The 18,244-nt window shown below is 41.6% G+C and overlaps 1 protein-coding gene across 2 annotated transcripts in view; it reads left to right on the forward strand.

The window, feature by feature from the left end:
• EPS8L2 (EPS8 signaling adaptor L2) overlaps nt 1-17,198 on the forward strand; it is a 122,651-nt gene extending 105,453 nt beyond the window's left edge. For both annotated transcript variants that reach the window (XM_075065071.1, XM_032804205.2), the window contains exons 14-21: nt 213-339; nt 2,077-2,171; nt 5,700-5,811; nt 7,208-7,327; nt 10,211-10,343; nt 12,947-13,130; nt 14,155-14,284; nt 14,644-17,198. In XM_075065071.1, coding sequence (XP_074921172.1) covers nt 213-339; nt 2,077-2,171; nt 5,700-5,811; nt 7,208-7,327; nt 10,211-10,343; nt 12,947-13,130; nt 14,155-14,284; nt 14,644-14,715 — 973 coding nt within the window. In that variant the 3' untranslated portion in view covers nt 14,716-17,198. The remainder of the gene's footprint in view (nt 1-212; nt 340-2,076; nt 2,172-5,699; nt 5,812-7,207; nt 7,328-10,210; nt 10,344-12,946; nt 13,131-14,154; nt 14,285-14,643) is intronic.
• The last annotated feature ends 1,046 nt before the right edge of the window (nt 17,199-18,244 follow it).

The raw sequence follows: 18,244 nt of genomic DNA on the forward strand, positions 1-18,244 counted from the left end.
CAGGGGGGCTGAGTGTGAGGGCAGGATTTCGTCCAATAGGTTAAAACACTAGGGATCTGATTCACTGTTGTCCTGCACCTGTGTGGCAATTTACACCCTCTGCACTGATGTAAGTAATGTCAGCGGGTACAGGGCAATGGGGACCTGGGTCCTAGAAATGTACCATTTGAGGATCTGACTCTGCATATAATTTTTCCCTCCCATCTTTTAAGAGCGGAATGGCCTAGAGAGTCTGTCGTCCCAACCTACATTCCAAAGTTCCGCAATGGATGGGAGCCACCCCTGGAAATCTTCCGTGGAGCCCCATGGGAAATAGATGTTGGACATTTACAAGAGGAGGTAGGTCTCATGCCTCAAGTCATCTTCCTTTTCTACTAACTTACTTGGCTAGCGGGCCAGATCCTCTGCTATCCCAGTTTACACGAGCTACAGATCTGGTCCTGCATTTTGAAGATTACCTCAGGGACAAATGCCAGGTTCATGGCAAGAGCCTTGATGTTTTTCAGCTGGGTTGATGCAGACGTGAGATCTACTGAGTTTACTGAGATAAAGCAAAGGGCTTTATTCTCCACTCCATTACTGCAGCGAAATGGCATTGAATTCAGTGGAGTTCACCAGTTTTATGCTGGTGTGAGCAGGGAATCAGATGCAGAGTCAGTGGGTTGTTTGGATGAGAACCCAGGTTCCTAGCTATCTGTTGCCAGTACTAATTCTCTTAGGGCAGGTCTGCACTGCCAAAAAAAAAAAAAAAAAAAAAAACAAAAAACCAAAACCAAAAAAAAAACACAACACCCAAAAACCTGCAGGAGTGAATCTCAGAGCCCAGCTCTATAGATTAAGGCTCATACTCCAGTGCTAAAAATAGCAGTGTAGATGTTCCAACTCGGGCTCTGAGGCCCACCCCCATTGGTGGGTTTCAGAACTCAAGCAGGAACATCTAGTGCATTTTTATAGCTGTAGTGCAAGCCCAGGTCTGTAGACCTGGGCTCTGAGACTCATTGCAGTGGGTGTTTTTTGCAGAGTAGACTTACCCATAGCATATACACCTTACGGAGCAGAGGCCTGTCACTATGCAGCTTACTGACTTGCCCTATTGCTGAAACCCTCTTAACAAGTTATTCTTGATTCTTCCTAAAAATAACAGGCTCTGGTTAGAGAATGTTGGACTTATTCTTTACCGGACCCTGGAGCTGTCATGATCAGCAGCAATTTTTTAATCCAGAAATCCAGTTACCATCTACAGTATCCTGGTCTCTTCAGCAGTAGCCCAGGAATCACACCATACTTCAGGGGTGGCGATGCCGCCATCGGGTGCTTCCCAAATATACAAGATATTGGTTGACCTAACTATGCTACAATGTAGTTTGTGATGGTGTCTGAAATACAGTAAATGGGTCGATCAAGAGCTGAATTTGTTCTTACTCATCTGAATAAACTACAGAAACTCAGAAATACATTCATGGATTTTAAGGCCAGAAGGGAACACTGATCAGCCAGCCTGACCTGCATGACACAGACCTTAGCATTTCACCCAGCAGAGGGAATTACTCTTCCCTACAACATAAGCAAGCTACAAAGAAGAAAAGTAACTTGTGCTTCCTCTAGAGCAGGGATCAGCAACCTTTGGCATGCGGCTCACTAGGGTAAGTACCCTGGCAGGCCAGGCCGGTTTGTTTACCTGCTGCGTCCGCAAGTTTGGCCGATCATGGCTCCCACTGGCCACAGTTCACCACTCCAGGCCAATGGGGGTGGCGGGAAGCGGAGCGGGCTGATGGATGTGCTGGCCGCCACTTCCCACCGTTCCCATTGGCCTAGGATGGTGAACCGCGGCCAGTGGGAGCTGTGATCGGCCAAACCTACGGACACAGCAGGTAAACAAACCGGCCTGGCCCGCCAGGGTGCTACGCTCTGGCAAGCCGCTTGCCAGAGGTTGCCGACTCCTGCTCTAGAGCATCTCTTTTTGAAAGACAGCCAATCTTGATTTAAACACTCCAGGCGATGATAAGTTTACCTTCCTGTATCTGATGCAGATTTACTCTCTTTTAGTAACACTATGACTCCATTTTAACTTTCCAGCTGTCATCAGCCAATGGATATCCTTATCGTAACTCATCGATAAAACGTGGACAGACACTTGATCAAACACAAGCAGTTACTCAACATGAAAATAGGTAATGTACTAGTCCCGGTGCTTGGCACAATGTAGCCTTGATCCTTGATTGGTGGCCCCAGGCATTATCACAATACAAAAATAAATACTAAAATATTTGCCCCACCCCCCGCCGCCTTTGGTACCTCTTTGCTAGCATTGATTCATGCTAGTTGTCTCATCCAGAGATGTCAAATAATTATTCATGCATGTACTGCCTGCCTGAAAAGCATTTTAATCAGCACATATGCAAGGAAATGGGTTACACCCAAGTGTATTTCATCTTTGTAGAGAAAGAATTATCAGCTGATTTGTCAGTCAGTCAATATGCTTTTATTTGAGACCATCATACTTGACATTAAGAAGTTGGTGGAGGTTCTGTTTCCCCGCATATTATCCTGTGTTTGGGATACTCTGTTGCAATGTTTGTTCACGTGGAACAGTTGTATGGCTACAGAAGTTAGTTTGCTCCTTTACATTCATTCCCCCTGATATTACGTATTTAGGGAAAAACACTTTAAGGATAGAATACTTGCAAAAACCTACAGATGGTCAAGATTTTTCTGCTGAGATTTTTGTCGTTGAACAATGCAGTATTTTGAAAAAAAAAGTAGTGTGATTTCCACATTTTTTATTTTTAATGAAATGAAAAATTCCAAATAAAAAATGTTTTGTTTGAAACGGGAATTTTCATTTTGCTTTTTGACAAACCAAAATTGTTTCAGATTCCTTCCCCATCAACAAATTGAAACTTTCCCCAAAATATTCTAAATGAAGTAGTTTTGTTTAAAAAAAAATAAAATACTTTCAGCTCTATACAACAGCTAGGCATTTATCATTATTATTATTACCACCACCACATCTTATCTGTTGTGATTTAAAAACTGTTTGTCATGGAGATGAGGATGGGCCAACCCCAGAACTCCAGCGCTGAAACCCCCAGATCCAAACTCTGGAAAAGCTCAGATCTGAATCAGATCTAAAACTTCAGGATTCAGAATTTTTTCCAATGAGCAAACCAGAAAGTCAGATGTGATATCCCCCTCTCCCTCCTCCCATGCCCACTCCCAACTCACATGCAGGAGTTTGGAAAAATTTAATGCCATCAACTATGTTAGCTAGTTCCAATTAACTGGAAATCAATTAACACATTATAAACTCTGGTGTAGATTAAGGCCAGGACTACACTGCAGACCTATATCAGTATAACTACCTTGCTCAGGGGTTTGAAAAATCCACATTCCTGAGCGATGCTGTTATACCGAACTAGCCCTCCATGTATACAACCCTATGTTGATGGAAGAGTTTCTCCTATCGACATTGCCACTATCTCTCAAGGAGGTGGATTAAGCCTCTCTCAAGGAGTTGCACTGTTGTAGCACTGTATTCAAGAAAAGCATGTGGCCCACTGCATTCCGCCTTTTAGAGCCAGAATGGGGGGTTCTTTGGTAGGAATTACAAATCAGTTAAGTACACTGAATAATTATTTTTTATTTTGCAGTGTTTTATTGATAGAACATCAATTTGTAGCAGCCACAGTTATAAAAGAAATCTCTTAAAAAGTTTTGATGCATGAAGAATTTATTCTAACAGACATTTAGTTCTTTTATCAGTAAATTCCCACAAGCAAGATTCGCTATCCTTATGTTTCTCTTGTTTTACCAGCTCTTCCACCTTTCAGATAGGATTATATTTAGCAGCATCCATGACACAGCTGTAGTCACATAGGCCTTGATTCCAGCTAAGCACATGCTTAAGTACTTTCCTGAATCAGGGCCAGGTCTACATTAAAAAAGGTTTGCTGGTATAATCCTTCCTAGTGTAAACATGGCTTGTTCTAGAAAAAAAAGTCTTATACAACTATCCTGAGCAAAATAAGCAATACAAGCAAAAGCACTAGGGTTTTTGCTAGTATAAAAGTGTGTGTGTGTGTCACGCACACCCACCCCACCCCTCCGCCCGCTTAGCTGGCACTGCTATACCAGCAAAAGTTCTACTGTAGACCTGGTCTTAGTAATGGTGGGCAAAAAACCTGCTCTGGGTTCCTCTGCAGTGAAACTCCTCAAGTGCCAGCCCTTCCCCTGGTGACTCACTTTGCTGTTGGCATGCTACAAAAATACAACACAAAACATTCCTCCCTCTCCCTGCCTTCAGGGCAACTGCTGGGAAAGGTTACCGCTCCCTTTCCTGTCTAGCAGATTCAGGCTGCCAATGAATTGATTCCAAACCCCAGCCAACGCCACAGACTTGCTACTGACAGACTGTACAAGGCTATAATTATTATGACAATTTATTGCCTGGAACACAAGTTCTCCCAGGCAAGGAAGACTAGAAGCAACGACTTATGATGGACCTCACAGCTGGCTCTCTGTAGGCCACTGCTCACACATATGGTCCATTTTATTCATATATGCTTAAGAGCCATCATCTTTTGTACTTGGCATAGACCTTCCAATTACCAGTTTTTGAGTGGGAAGGGGGTGGTTTGGGACGTACTAGAATAATAAATAAATAATAATAATGATAAATCATGACACTGAGGATGTGTTTCCATAACAACATGCTGGTTATAAGCCAATCAAAAGTTAGGACTGTGGGGGAAACAAACCTTTTGGGGAAGAACTATTACTAGACACTCCCAAACCACACAATGGGCTGGGTGACAAATAGATTGAGAGAGAGAGAGTGTTCATTCGAGGGATGCAAAGCTGGAATAATATTTGGATGACACTAGCAAGGTTGGGCCAGAATCTCAGCTGGCATTCATCAATGGAGCTATACCTGCTTTGGTGTATATCAGCATAGCTCCACTGGAGGAGAATTTGGCCTGCTTATTTTACACTCGCTATAAAGACTGAAAGTTCCAAGCCATCTGCATTGCATAGCCACGCAGACCTGAAGATCCATAGAGAAAACATCTTCCTGGTTCTATTTTACACCATTTAAACATGGTAACTTCCCCTTCCTCAAGATAAGGAGCCTGCTTCTCTTTTGAGAAGTCATTTACCCCGTACAGAGTGGTAGTGGTTTACACCCATTTTGCACATGTGTAAATGGCTACCCAGGGTGCCAAAGCACTATAGAATCAGACCCATGAAGTCTACTCAGATTTATGGCATGAACAGCTGACATGCTCTGATTGGCTGGCTACTATAACTTTATTTCAGTACAGTAAATTCAAGGGTTTTGTGTGTCTCCACAACATTTTCTTAGTCCTCACTTCAGCATAGAAACTACTAAAATGGAGAACAAAACTGTCTTTTTTTATGAGTCTGCTTACATCAACCTCACAGCTATGCACTGGTCATTGGTTGAAGAGCCTGCACTTTGCATTTGTGCAGGACTTTTTACTGTAATGTGATGGAAAATTTGTTCACTTCCTGGTCACAAGTAAATGCAACTTGTCCAGGGCGATTGCCCCATTAACAATGTACAGTCTCTTCAGCTGCATGCTAACATAGTTACTACAAATACCAGTTCCTCTAGCACTGGCATTATTGACATGGCAGTCAGAGGAGCCCTGATTATAACCTCATTTTGTCTTTTAAAGGAATTTTGAGACACAAGGGATGGCCCAGCCGAAGAAATATGCCAAAATCCGCTATGATTTCACTGCTCGAAATGCCAATGAACTCTCAGTGCTGAAGGATGAAATCCTGGAGGTAAATTAATAAACTCAGGATCAAATTTTTATAGTCCCTGCTTTCTAGAGAGGGAAAGAAGATGCACCAAGAGACTGAAAAATCCCAAATAGTTTTCCTCTGGAAGTTATCAATGGCAACATGACATTTCATTTGGATAGTAAGCTTTAAATCTGAGTAAGAAAAAGATGGCTGGTACTTTTCCAGTGCCTTAGCACAAGGGTTTAGCTGAGATTTGAGACCAAACTCTGGTTTAAAAAAAACAGCAGCAAAGAAAAGAAAACCATATCATTATAATAAAATGTCTGACAACATACTGAGCCCAATTTCCAAGCACAGGGCTCAGCCTTGCAGCAGTGAAAACTCTGGCCTGAATGCAGCAAAGCACTTAAACCTTTGCTTAATACACTCACCTTTAAGCATGTGAGTAGCCCCACTAAAATTCACTGTTTGCTGCAAGAAGGGTCTTTCTGCCTTAAATTTCAGTATGATGGTGAACTCGGGGACTATTTTCCACTAAAACATAATACAGAATTTTTAACCACTACCAGTCTTCCTCATTGCGACATACTTTGCTGTCACAAAATACATGATATGACTTTAGTCTACATGTTAAGGCTACATTGCATTAAGAGACAGACTTCTGTTAAATATATATCTGGAATAATTGTATGGTTGCATAACATTGGGTAAGCAAATCTGTAGATTAGGAAAACTGACATTTTAAAACCTTGTTGCTCAGATATAACTATATTCAAATCTTAATGCAAATAAACACTGAAGCACAGGCATGTGGTTCAGAAATCTTTGGGTTAAGGACAGTTTTTACACATGATTTTTTAATCGGAGTTCAAAATAGAACAAGCCTGTCAGAAGAGACAGGTGATGACGCAAAGAGGAAGATATTCTAATAACAATACACCATCTTTTCCATGTCCTGTTTATATAATGGATAGGCTGTAATCAGGTTATATGAAAATCCTGCAGGCATTTTTTCCACCTGCGGCAGGATTCACTGTTGAAGAGCATTTTTTTTTTTAAATGTAGAAGCAAGACAAGCATTTCTGGACACCATAATCTCTCTCATCAACTAAAGCTTTAAAAAACAACAAGCAAGTTAAGCAGGAGCTAGAGGTTCCTACGGACACTAGATACATTTTTCCTCAGCATTGTTGCCCAATAAACCACTATTACAATTGTTTTATCAATCCTTTTCAGGGAGTGCTTATTAATGTGACATTGGAATTTAATGTTACATGAATCTGTTGTGGTTTCCTTGCCTGTATTACAAAGCTCCAATATAACTGTATGTTTTTTCCACTGCAAGCCCATGTGAAGATGTGAAACTTTTGTTACCTTGCACTTGTCATGAATGCCTGATGGGGCTCAATGGCTGAAGTACTTTTTCCCCTCACAGGTGTTGGAAGATAATAAGCAGTGGTGGAGACTGCTAAACCGGAGTGGGCAGGCTGGTTATGTCCCCTATAACATCCTGGATGTGGTGAAACTGGAAGATTATGAACAGCTCTATAGTCAGGTGATGTTTCATTGGTGATCAGCTGCAGTACATAATCAGCCTCTGCTTATGGCTAGCTTCAGTAGGCATAAAAAAAAGAGGGGGTGGGGAAGATACCTGTAGACCTCTTAATACACCCTCTCCCTGTCTGTATAGGTTTTCATGAGTTGTGCTGTCCTCACAACTAAATGTTATTAGGAAGTTAATGCTCTATTTAGACACCTCACAGCTGGTGTAGAGGGTGGCGTGATTAAGTAAAGCTCCACAATGAAGACCCAATTAGGTGTTCAGCAGAAAGCCAGAAACCTCTGTGAAAACAGCTTCTGGGCCCTTGGAGGAGATACAGCTCCACACTCAGCTCCTAGAGGATTAGCTTATAACTTGAGACAGAATTTTTCTCTTTATGTACAATCCTGTAATTTCTTTGTTTTCATAGATGTGCCTTACACCAGAGGTTCTCAACCTTTTTCTTTCTAAGCTCCCCTCCCCCCCTATACTATACTCCATGGCCCAACTGTGCCACAATAACTGGTTGTCTGCATATAAAAGCCAGGGCCAATGTTCAGGGGTAGCAGTCAGGGCAATTTCCTGGAGCCCCATGCCGCTACATTGCTCAGGCTTCAGCTTCAGCTGTGGATGGCAGGGCTCAGGGACTTGGGCTTCAGACCCATGTAGTGGGGCTTCAGCTTTCTGCCCTAGGCCCCAGCGAGTCTAATGTTGGCCCTGCTTGGAGGTCCTCCTGAAACCTACTCGGAGGCCCTGGACCTCTCGCTAAGAACCACTGTCTCACATCACCAGGAAAAACCTCAGAGAAGCCATACTCGCTTAGCAAAAGGCCTGAGTCATCATTGCTCTGCATTATGTTGTCACTGACTCCACTGCAATGTGGGAGTAAAACACTACCAGCTGTGACTCAATGGCATTTCGCAACCACCATGCACTGGTTGAAATCCCTGTGCAAGCTGCAAGGCAATAGCAAATCAGGCCTTTGGTTTTGTTCCTGAGCCAGCTAGTCCCCTCCACCAGCTTGCAGACATTTTGCACATCTCTAGGCTTCCATTCCAGGATCTCAAAGTAATTTAGAGATATTAATGAACTAGCCCTTGAAATGTTCCTGGGAGGGTGGGTCATTATCATGACCATCATAGGCATAATGACATGAGGAAACAGGCACAAAGCCCCAGATTCTCAAAGCGATTTAGGCACACAACTCTCATTGAAATCAGTGGAAATTAGGTGCCTAAATACCATTAAGGAACTGGGCCAAGGTGCTTAAGGGTCTGATTTCCTGGGGACTAACTAAGCCCCTGCAGCTCCCATTGATTTGACCTGGAGCGGTGGGTGCTCAGCACTTCTGAGAATCAGGTCTTAAGGCCCCAATCCTGCAAACCCTTATGCAGGTGCTTAACTTTACTACTGTGAGTGGTCCCACTGAAAGAAAGAGGTCACTCACCAAGTCAGTGACAGAGCCACTAATAGCATCTAGCTCTCCAACTTCCTAGTCCTGTGGCTTAACCACTAGATTATATCACTCCCTGTCAAGATATCCTCATGGTCATCTGTTCTCTTTTCTGTTATTACTACTTATTAATTAACTTTTATACAATGGTAACCATGACAGCAACCATGTCAGGGCTCCGTTATGCTAGGCACAGTATAAATATATAGTAAAATGACAGTCCCTGGCCCAAAGAGTTTACAAGATTGAACAGATGAGTGACACAAGTGAGTCAGGGTTGGCGGAACTAGGATAATAAAGATCATAGGAGGCATGCAATTCTTAGCCAGTGAGAAATCACAAATTGCCACCTGCCTACCTCATCTAATGCCATCTCTTACAAATGGGTGGCAGTAGAATTTCACATGCTTTTGAGTTTTCAGCATAATGATTTTTTTTTCTGTGGTTATATGGCCATGTCACAGAACTTCATGTACTGATGAAAGGCTCTTGCCAAGCTAGTGTAAATGATGAATTATTTATCTAAAATGGGAGTGGAAGGTCTAGGCAGACAATAAATTCAGTATTGTCAGTCCCAGGTATTCAAAAACCCTGGAGTCCAAGATGAGATAGACTGGGGTGCAGTGAGATTGATTTAAAAATCATGAGCTATTAAATATATCATACAATTTCCTTGCTGTATGGATTCTGAGCCTTAAGGGCCACTCATGTCACATTTTCTGGCTTTTCAACACAGTCACAAGTGCAGGAGACTAACCTTTCATTTAAAAAAAAGTGAGATTCTCACAAAACAGCTAGAGTGGAGACTTTCAGAAAGTTATTCATTATTGCAAGGTGCATGATAAAATCCTGAGAGTTAGCAGCACTGTAAATTAATATCTTTTAAAGAGCTCTGTGGCAAGTTATTAAGCAATGAACTTTGGGCTTTGCAGAGCCAGCAGTACATGATCACATTTAGCTTGGCATGATTTTGCAACACAATGATATAACACGACCTGATATAACACGAATTCGGATATAATGTCGTAAAACAACGCTCCGGGGAGGGAGGGGGGGGGCTGTGCACTCTGGTGGATCAAAGCAAGTTCAGTATAACACTGTTTCACCTATTACGTGGTAAGATTTTTTGGTTCTGAAAGACAGCATTGTATCGAGGTAGAGGTGTAGCAGGTGACAATAGCATGTGAATATTCATGCCTTGGCTTATGGAGATCCTTGATTCAATTTCACTGGATGGTGTAAAACAGAATTAAATGGAAGCAGGTCAAGTACAGTTTCTCATAATTACATGTTAACTTCAATAGAGCTAGACCAGTTTACAGAACAGCTGAGGATCTAGGCCACTGTGCTCTAACCTACTATAGTTGTGAGGGGGGACAAATATTTAATAATGCTGAAAAAATATTTTACTTAATAAAAACCCTTTTATATTTTATTCTAACCAGAAGTACAAAGGAGACTTGAGTCCGAGAGGAATTGGCCCTGCCAGCCCTACCCACAGGATTCCTGGTAGCTACGCTGGTGATAAATGGGGAAGTGAAATGTTAGCCGGGAACTCTCCTCACAATGCCAAAGAACGTAAGTGCATAGTATCAGGGTTCTTACTGTTCACCACAACTCAGACATGTATATTGTTTCACAAATACACAGTCCACAGAACTTGGCACTGCGGTTCTGGAACTTAGATTTAAACTGAGAAGCTTCCACCAGTGTGTTATTTCCTTTGTTTGTGTTGGGTGCTAGTGGATTTCTTCTTAGAATCATAGAATATCAGGGTTGGAAGGGACCTCAGGAAGTCATCTAGTCCAACCCCCAAATCCCCAACTAAATCATCCCAGCCAGGGCTTTGTGAAGCCAGACCTTAAAAACCTCTAAGGCAGGAGATTCCACCACCTCCTTAGGTAACCCATTCCAGTGCTTCACCATCCTCCTTCTTTATTTACTTTTCTAAAATTGTTCATCTGTCTTAGTTTCCTTAGTATCCTTAAGGAGGAGGGATAGCTCAGTGGTTTTGAGCATTGGCCTGCTAAACCCAGGGTTGTGAGCTCAATCCTTGAGGGGGCCGCTTAGGGATCTGGGGCAAAAATCAGTATTTGGTCTTGCCTAGAGAAGGCAGGGGGGTGGACTCAATGACCTTTCAAGGTCCCTTCCAGTTCTAGGAGATAGGATATCTCCAATTATTATTTTATTTTTATTAGTCACTGTGTATATGGGCCTAAATCTATGCACCTAAATCCATATTTAAATACCTAAAATGACATAGGCAGCAGAAAAAGGGGAAAGATCTTCACCTCCACTCAGGCCTCTTTATACCATATAAAAGGGCCAGTGCAGCACACAGGGGCTGTCAGAACTCTAGTTCTGGCCAGGGGAGGATTTCCCCAGTGCAGTCACTATGGAAGACAGCCAGGAAGCTGCTTTCTGAGACTCCCTGTACAAATCCTGGTCTAGGGGGCCTGCCAGGGCTGTGGCCATAAGAGGCACAATGAGGCAGGATCACAACACTGTTCAGATTCTGGGCTATGCTGTGGCCCACAGAGCAGCCCTGAGGAAGCTGCTGCAACTTAAACAGGCCCGCAAGACTGTGCAAACTATTTGTGGGCCCCACAACAGCCCCAAATGAGGAGTGGCTTAAAACCACCTTAACCTCTCCTCCCCCTGGGCAGCAAGGTGTGTGCTGCACCAATCTCACTCCCCCTGTGTTTAGATGCCTACTAAGTGGCCATTCAGGCACCTATTACTATATGTTGCAGCAACCATATCTTCCCCCACTATTTTTTTCTTTAGCTTTTCTTTTACATATTCTCTACTGTACAAAAACTGTAGAACTCAGCACACTCCCATGCATTCTGTATGTGGTTATTGCAAAATAAACAACCCCCGTCTTCTTTAATTGTCACATATGTACAATGTCATCACTTTAAAAGTGTGCTGGACTTCTGGCTCCAAAAGGAATCATCCTGCTCTTTGGAATTTTCCACCAAGCGCTTTTCAGTAATAGTTTCCCAACCAGCTGTGACTTTAGTAAAGTAAAGCTCCAGCCAGCTAAAAGTAAGGTGGTCTACGGGTATGTGTTCATTTTTCTCATGCCTTACAAATCATGGCTTGGTTTATACTGCCCTTTAGAATACACACTTATGAAATAAAATTTAATCATTCCCCATCAAGTTTGTCATTATGTACCATGAAAGAGAAGAGTTTCTTTACCAACTGGAAATTATACAGCTTTAATAATGACAATCATGTTGTGAACTAGAAATCCCATCACAACAATTCGTTCCAATGAGAACTGAATACACGCCATTCAATTATTACCACCATGTAAAAAAAAAAAAAGAGACAGATCCCTCAGTTATTAGTTAGAGACAGGTAAGACACAGGAGGATGGATTTACCCTATGTCCATGTCATTACTGCCCAGTCCAGATATGGTGGCTAGTAACTACATAACACAATGCCGTCTCTGCTGTCTGTCTCCTTGCTCTCAGGATCACCAACAACTATTCCAAGACTCTCCAATTAGCCCTCCAGGAGTTGCTTTAGAACTTAGGCTAGGATTTAGCATTGCAGGATTCATGGACACAATACCTGCACCCAACCACTCACTCATCTTAGGAGCAAGTGACCCTATGACTGGTTCTCAACTAGCTTTTTGAAAACTAAAATCAGCCTAAAACTCTGCTACAAGGACTTGAGTCTGGCTGTTATTTTGCATTCCCTCCCTCGGAAGAGCTATTGTGGAAATACAGCATTTAAAAGCACGGAAGGAGGTTTTCAGACCTCAAAAACTGAAAAAGAAATTTGAAAAGATAGGCGCTAGCTTTGGGGCCTGTGGGACATGAGAGAACTCTACAGTTGGTTCAGCATGTTACTACTAAAGTGATGGCACATCAAATGTTTCCTTTACACTTTGTTTCTGAAGCAGGTTTCATGATCAAAATGTCATGTCTCACCCACCCCGCAAAGCACTTAAGCACCTTCTTTAAAATTAACCACATGATTAAGTTTTCCTGATTTCCTATCTTGAGCATGTTTTTTTACAGAGTTAATAGAGCTGCAGAGTCAAATTCTGCCTTTACTTACACCTTATGCAACCCCACTGATTTTCACTAGTTGTGACTTAAGACAGAATTTCGCCCCCGGTCTCTAATTTGTCACCTGAAAGTGTGCTTCGTTTTTCAGAACTTATCCATCATATGGATGAGGTGAATGATGAGCTGCTGAAGAAGATCACAACTAGTAAAGGTCAGCCCCCCCAAAGAAACTTTAAGGTGGAGAAGACGCAGCAAGTTGGCGTGCCCCTGACATTTGAGTCAAGCGCTGAAGAGGTCAAAGCATGGCTGGAAGCAAATTCCTTCAGCAAAGGGTAAATCTGCACAGCTGCTATGTGAGATGCTGAACTTTCATTGAAAGGGGGAAAGAAAGAGGCTTTTGACATTTTTACTGGATTACAGGATGCTTATGTTTGTTTTACTTTATAAAGCCTGTGAGCAAGTGACACTTCTACCCTGCTCTTAACACAGTCAGTACGCACAGTCAGTACAGAGTCCGAACTACTCCCAGGGGTTTTGTTTTACTGACAAAGAGACAATCGATGTAACACAAATACCAGCCAGTGTCTTCTCTCTAGATGTGACTACTTCTAAAGTTCCTCCCTGAGGACTGTTCAATCTCTACACTACCTCTTCAGGGGAGCACTCCCACCTCCCTTATATCCAAGGTGGAGCAAGCAAGCCACCTGTGGTCAGCAGGACCCAGTTAGCATCTCCCAGTAGGATCAACCCTGGATGACAGGTGTTTTCCTTTTAACTAACCCTTACTGCTGAGAATCCCAAAGGACTTTACAAAAGTAGTTAATTTACAGATGGGAACACTGGGGCACCGAAAAGTTATGGGCCAGATTTTTAAAGGTATTTAGATGCATAGAGACAGAGAGGCAGCTGGTAGGATATTGAAAAAGTTCAGTTGCCTAACTCTGTCTAGTATCAATAGGAGTTAGTAGCTTAGGCAGATCCTGAAAATCTCACTAGATCCCATCTATACCTTTAGGCACCTAAGTACCTTTAAAAATCTGGTCTCAAGTGACTTGCTCAAGACTGCAGAGCGAGTCAATATAAGAACTAGGGTTAGAACTGGATCCCATGTCTGGGCTGTAATTCCTAAACACCTCTTACCTAGAGATTATAATTAAGTATATAACAACTAAATATGGGCTGCTAACTTTTCATAATAATATTAAATATATATGGAGACAGAGCTTAATCTCATGTGTTGACTACTCATTGAGTGGACACTGCCATAATAGAGTAAACCTTCATAGACTTCTCACTCCATTTTTCTCCTTTTGACCCATTTGTATCACATGCCTTTCATTACCTATGTTTTTCTAGGACTGTGGAACATCTTGGCATACTTACAGGGGCCCAGCTTTTCTCTCTGAATAAGGAGGAATTGAAGAAAGTGTGTCATGAAGGAGGCAGGGTATACAGTAAAATTACAGTGCAAAAATCTCTCCTGGAGGTAAGAAGTTTTCCCACAAAATCCTATTAGTATGGAACCCAGTAGCACAAAATACTAGCAAGCTCTATTAAACAGGCATTTTAAGAAACACAGTTATATTAACCAAGATAAGAGGCCCGCTGAACACTCATTTTAGCATAAAACAATAGAAATCTTGTGAAAACTACAATTTAGAAACACTGAGCAGATCCTCAGCTGGTGCAAATCAACCTAGTTTAATGGAAAGATCTGGCCTATTAACTTATACTCTATCTCCTTGAAAGCAGCTCCACTTTGACAGCATTCTATATCACTTATTTAGGATAAGCTGTAAGCCACTTTTTGAGGTTCAAACTCTTTATGCTTTGTTGCCCTTCCAGAAATGCGGAGGGGATTCAGAGCTTCAAGAAATTATGAAACGTCGCCAAGAGAGGAGTGATTCTGCTCTTTAAAGTTCTATCTGCTTTTTTCAACTATTAGTCATAGTCGTGCAGAAAAAGGGAATAACAGCACCAATCCCTGATCAAAATGAAAGAGAATACAGAGACCATCACCTACCAGTATAACTGCCAGCAAACTGACAATTCCTGGAACAACTGTTGATAAGGAGGATACTCATTCACCAATATGCTATCATGCTGGGAGAGAAGTTTTAGTATTGCATGAAATATTATTTTTATATCTATATATTTTATACAGAAATTTTGTGTGTATGCAGTCCAGAGCATGAGCAGGATCTGAATTCATGGGATTCTAAATGTACGAGGCAAGGCTGGATTCAAGTTTAAAAAAAAAAAACACACACACACACCCAGAACCTCATAATATACTGCTATATGGCTCTCCATTGATCTGATAAAGCTCTAAAAAGAAGGCTAGAAATAATTCTCCCAACAAAGGACTGCTTGAATGCTTAGAGTTTCTGTACCATAAAGGCTACAGCTTTTTTTCCCCTTGTTTCCTTCTTGTCTGTGGCAGAAACACTAAGCAACAGTATCCTGAGTTTCCCTGTTCATGAAAGCCCAGCAGCAGTTAAGTTTCCTCGCACACTTCTACCCCTGCGCTCCTCTCAAGCCTTAAACATTTTAAAACAAGGGCTGGGCCTGTCTGTATCTGAAGATGAAATTACAACAGTGTGTAACAGATTTTAGGGTTGGATCACCCTGTTTAAATATATATACACAACGCTACTCCTTTCTTTGAGGGACAGGGAGTGTTTTAATTAAACACTAAAGAGTAGTGAGTAGTACTCTGAAATTATTTGAATTTGCCAATTGGGAAGCTGTGTCCAACTACATTCACCCACACGATGGCTACCAGTGGATGCGGGCTAGTGCGACTATGCAGCAGTTTGACTTGGCATTGATCCCGACCGGCAAACCACAATATTGTCAAATCCAAGACTTCAACAATCAGAAGATAAACCCATAAAATTTACTCCCCATTCCCTATCCATGTAGCCTTGTGCTCTGCTTTATTAATATAACAATCTGGCACAAAGAGTGAACATCTAGGAAATTAAATGGAAGTTGGGATGGCCATTTCACACACAATTAAAAAAAATCTTTGGAAAAAAAGTCTGAAAAATTGCTTAATTTAGCAAATATATTTATCAGTACTTTACTTCCTGTTTTTCCTAATGCTGTTAAATATCTATATTGCACTGACAGGCTTTGAGATTATATATATATAAATGACGAAGACAAGGTCTCTGCCCAAAGTAATGTATAATCAAGTAATTGTGAAGTGATAAATTAACAACACATTTTAAAAATCAGAGCAAGTATAAAATATATTTCCTGGATTTTAGAATGCACAGTGAAATTGGCACATTTCCAGTCAACAAACATATACACCTTTTCCTACTTTTTCACCAGCCTTACAAAGTGGGAAGGACAAATAAATTTACAGGTACTGCTCATGTCTGAGATGGTAATAATAAAACTGGAGTAACTTTGATCTGTTCTTTCCTTTATCCACATTAACTTTGGTTAATGGAAATTCTCGCTCTGATCTTGCAAAGACTTAACACTAGTGTTTACTTTACACTGAGTTTACACACATTGACTTCAGTGGGAATACTCACCATGCATTAAGTTAAGCACACGCATAAGCCTTTGCAGGAAGGGGCCCATGCTTGTATATTTAATCAAATACAGAATGATTCATCATACTGAACTGTATGTACCTGTAAATGGAGGAGTAAGTGCGGGAGTTGGTTTCGATATTAAAAGAATATCGACGCATTATTTGTTTTTTTGTAACATGTTTCTAAATGGATGATTTTTTTTTTTAAATAAAGCCTTAGATAATACCATCATTAGCACCAGTGGGGATAAAATAACGACAGAGCAACAGTTAGAGAAAATCATCAGTGCAGAGAAGACACTAGATTGTGAGGATAATATTCTTTCCCACATCAGCAGTTACTTACCAAGGTAGCTAGAATTTGAAAAGGGCACTGGTTTGGCTCAGGGAGGAAGGAAGGAGATCATCCTTCTAGAGAACCATCAGCTTTTGACTGGGGTAGAGGGAAAGCAAGCATTAATACTGGAAAATGATAACAGCAGTTTAAGGAGGCAGGTTAAATGAATTATAAAAAAACAAAAATAAACCAAAAGCTGAGCTAAGAACCATAACACACCATTTTTCTCTTTATGTATAAAGGAAACAAAATTGCCCACGATTACAACTATTTGGATTTATATTAGCAGTCCATTCAACAGTTCTGTAAAGAATTGTTGCCAAAGCTGACAGCAACTATTAAAATGCTATGCCACATCATAGGTTTAGTATCCATATGAATGAGCTATGCATCTGATATATTTGTACTGTCTGCAGATAAAACTATAATGTATATGAATGTAATTGAACTAAGGATAAAATGATATAACCATGCACTGTTTTAAGATTTATTAAAATAGTTAAATTATAATGATTTCTTGCTCTTAACTGGATATGAGCGAAAACGAGAATTTGGGAGCAGATGGCTGGTTTTTCAAACGTTTTGTTGCAGCAAGCCTGTCGATGTACAGCAACAGTAGAGCTGTGGGTAGCCTGTTTCTTCTTGTTTGTCAGCAAGTAATGATCAAAAGTGAGACCACTTCAGCATAATGATCAATCAAAACTAGAAATGGTGCAAAACCTGCTTCTGAAAGAGCCCAAACTGCAGGAAAATTAGGATCTGGATCCAAACTGCATTCTCTGATACTTTGAGGGAAAAACCTCTTTCACCTCCGGAAGAGGCCATTTGGCGAGTATAGCTGTATTTGCAAGTGCAGAGCTTCAGATGTACTGCATTTCAGACAAGCGGACTGATGCTAATGATGCCCAAACCTAGAGGAGCACAGCAGCCAGTGGAGAGGTATCCCTGTCCTGAGCTTGCAGATTCTGACAAAGAGTCTGTAGTCAATGAGGAGTATAAGTTTTCTACCAATAATCATGAAATTTGAGAATCCCAAAACACTAATTTTTTTCCATCAATATCATTTTTCTGTCCTGGACAAGGAGTGGGAGGTTTATGCAGCAGAGTAGTCTGACACATCAAGCAAATTATGGGAAATCACTGTCACAACTCTTACAGATGAGGCATTATAAGATAAAATCAAGGGAAAAGTATGATCAAAGTATCTAAGAAAGGCTCCATTGCTAAGGCTGTTTTAGTAATGGGTATTTTTTGTAAAAGTCATGGACAGGTCACAGGCAGTAGACAAAAATTCACAGCCCGTGACCTGTCCATGACTTGTACTATATACCCCTAACCAAAACTTGGGTGCTTGGGGGGGGGACCCCAGGACCCCTACTGGTACTAGGGAGGGCAGCGCACAGCCCAGGACCCCTGCCACTGCTGGGGGGGAGGGCTCCCTACCTGGCTCTGCACGGCTCCCTGGAAGCGGCGACATGTCCCTCGGCTAGGTGGAGGCGTGGCCAGGGGGGCTCCACATGCTGCCCCTGCCCAGAGTGTCGGCTCTGCAGCTCCCA

The sequence above is a fragment of the Chelonoidis abingdonii genome, chromosome 4 (assembly GCF_003597395.2).
Source record: "Chelonoidis abingdonii isolate Lonesome George chromosome 4, CheloAbing_2.0, whole genome shotgun sequence".
Lineage (NCBI taxonomy): Eukaryota > Metazoa > Chordata > Testudines > Testudinidae > Chelonoidis > Chelonoidis abingdonii.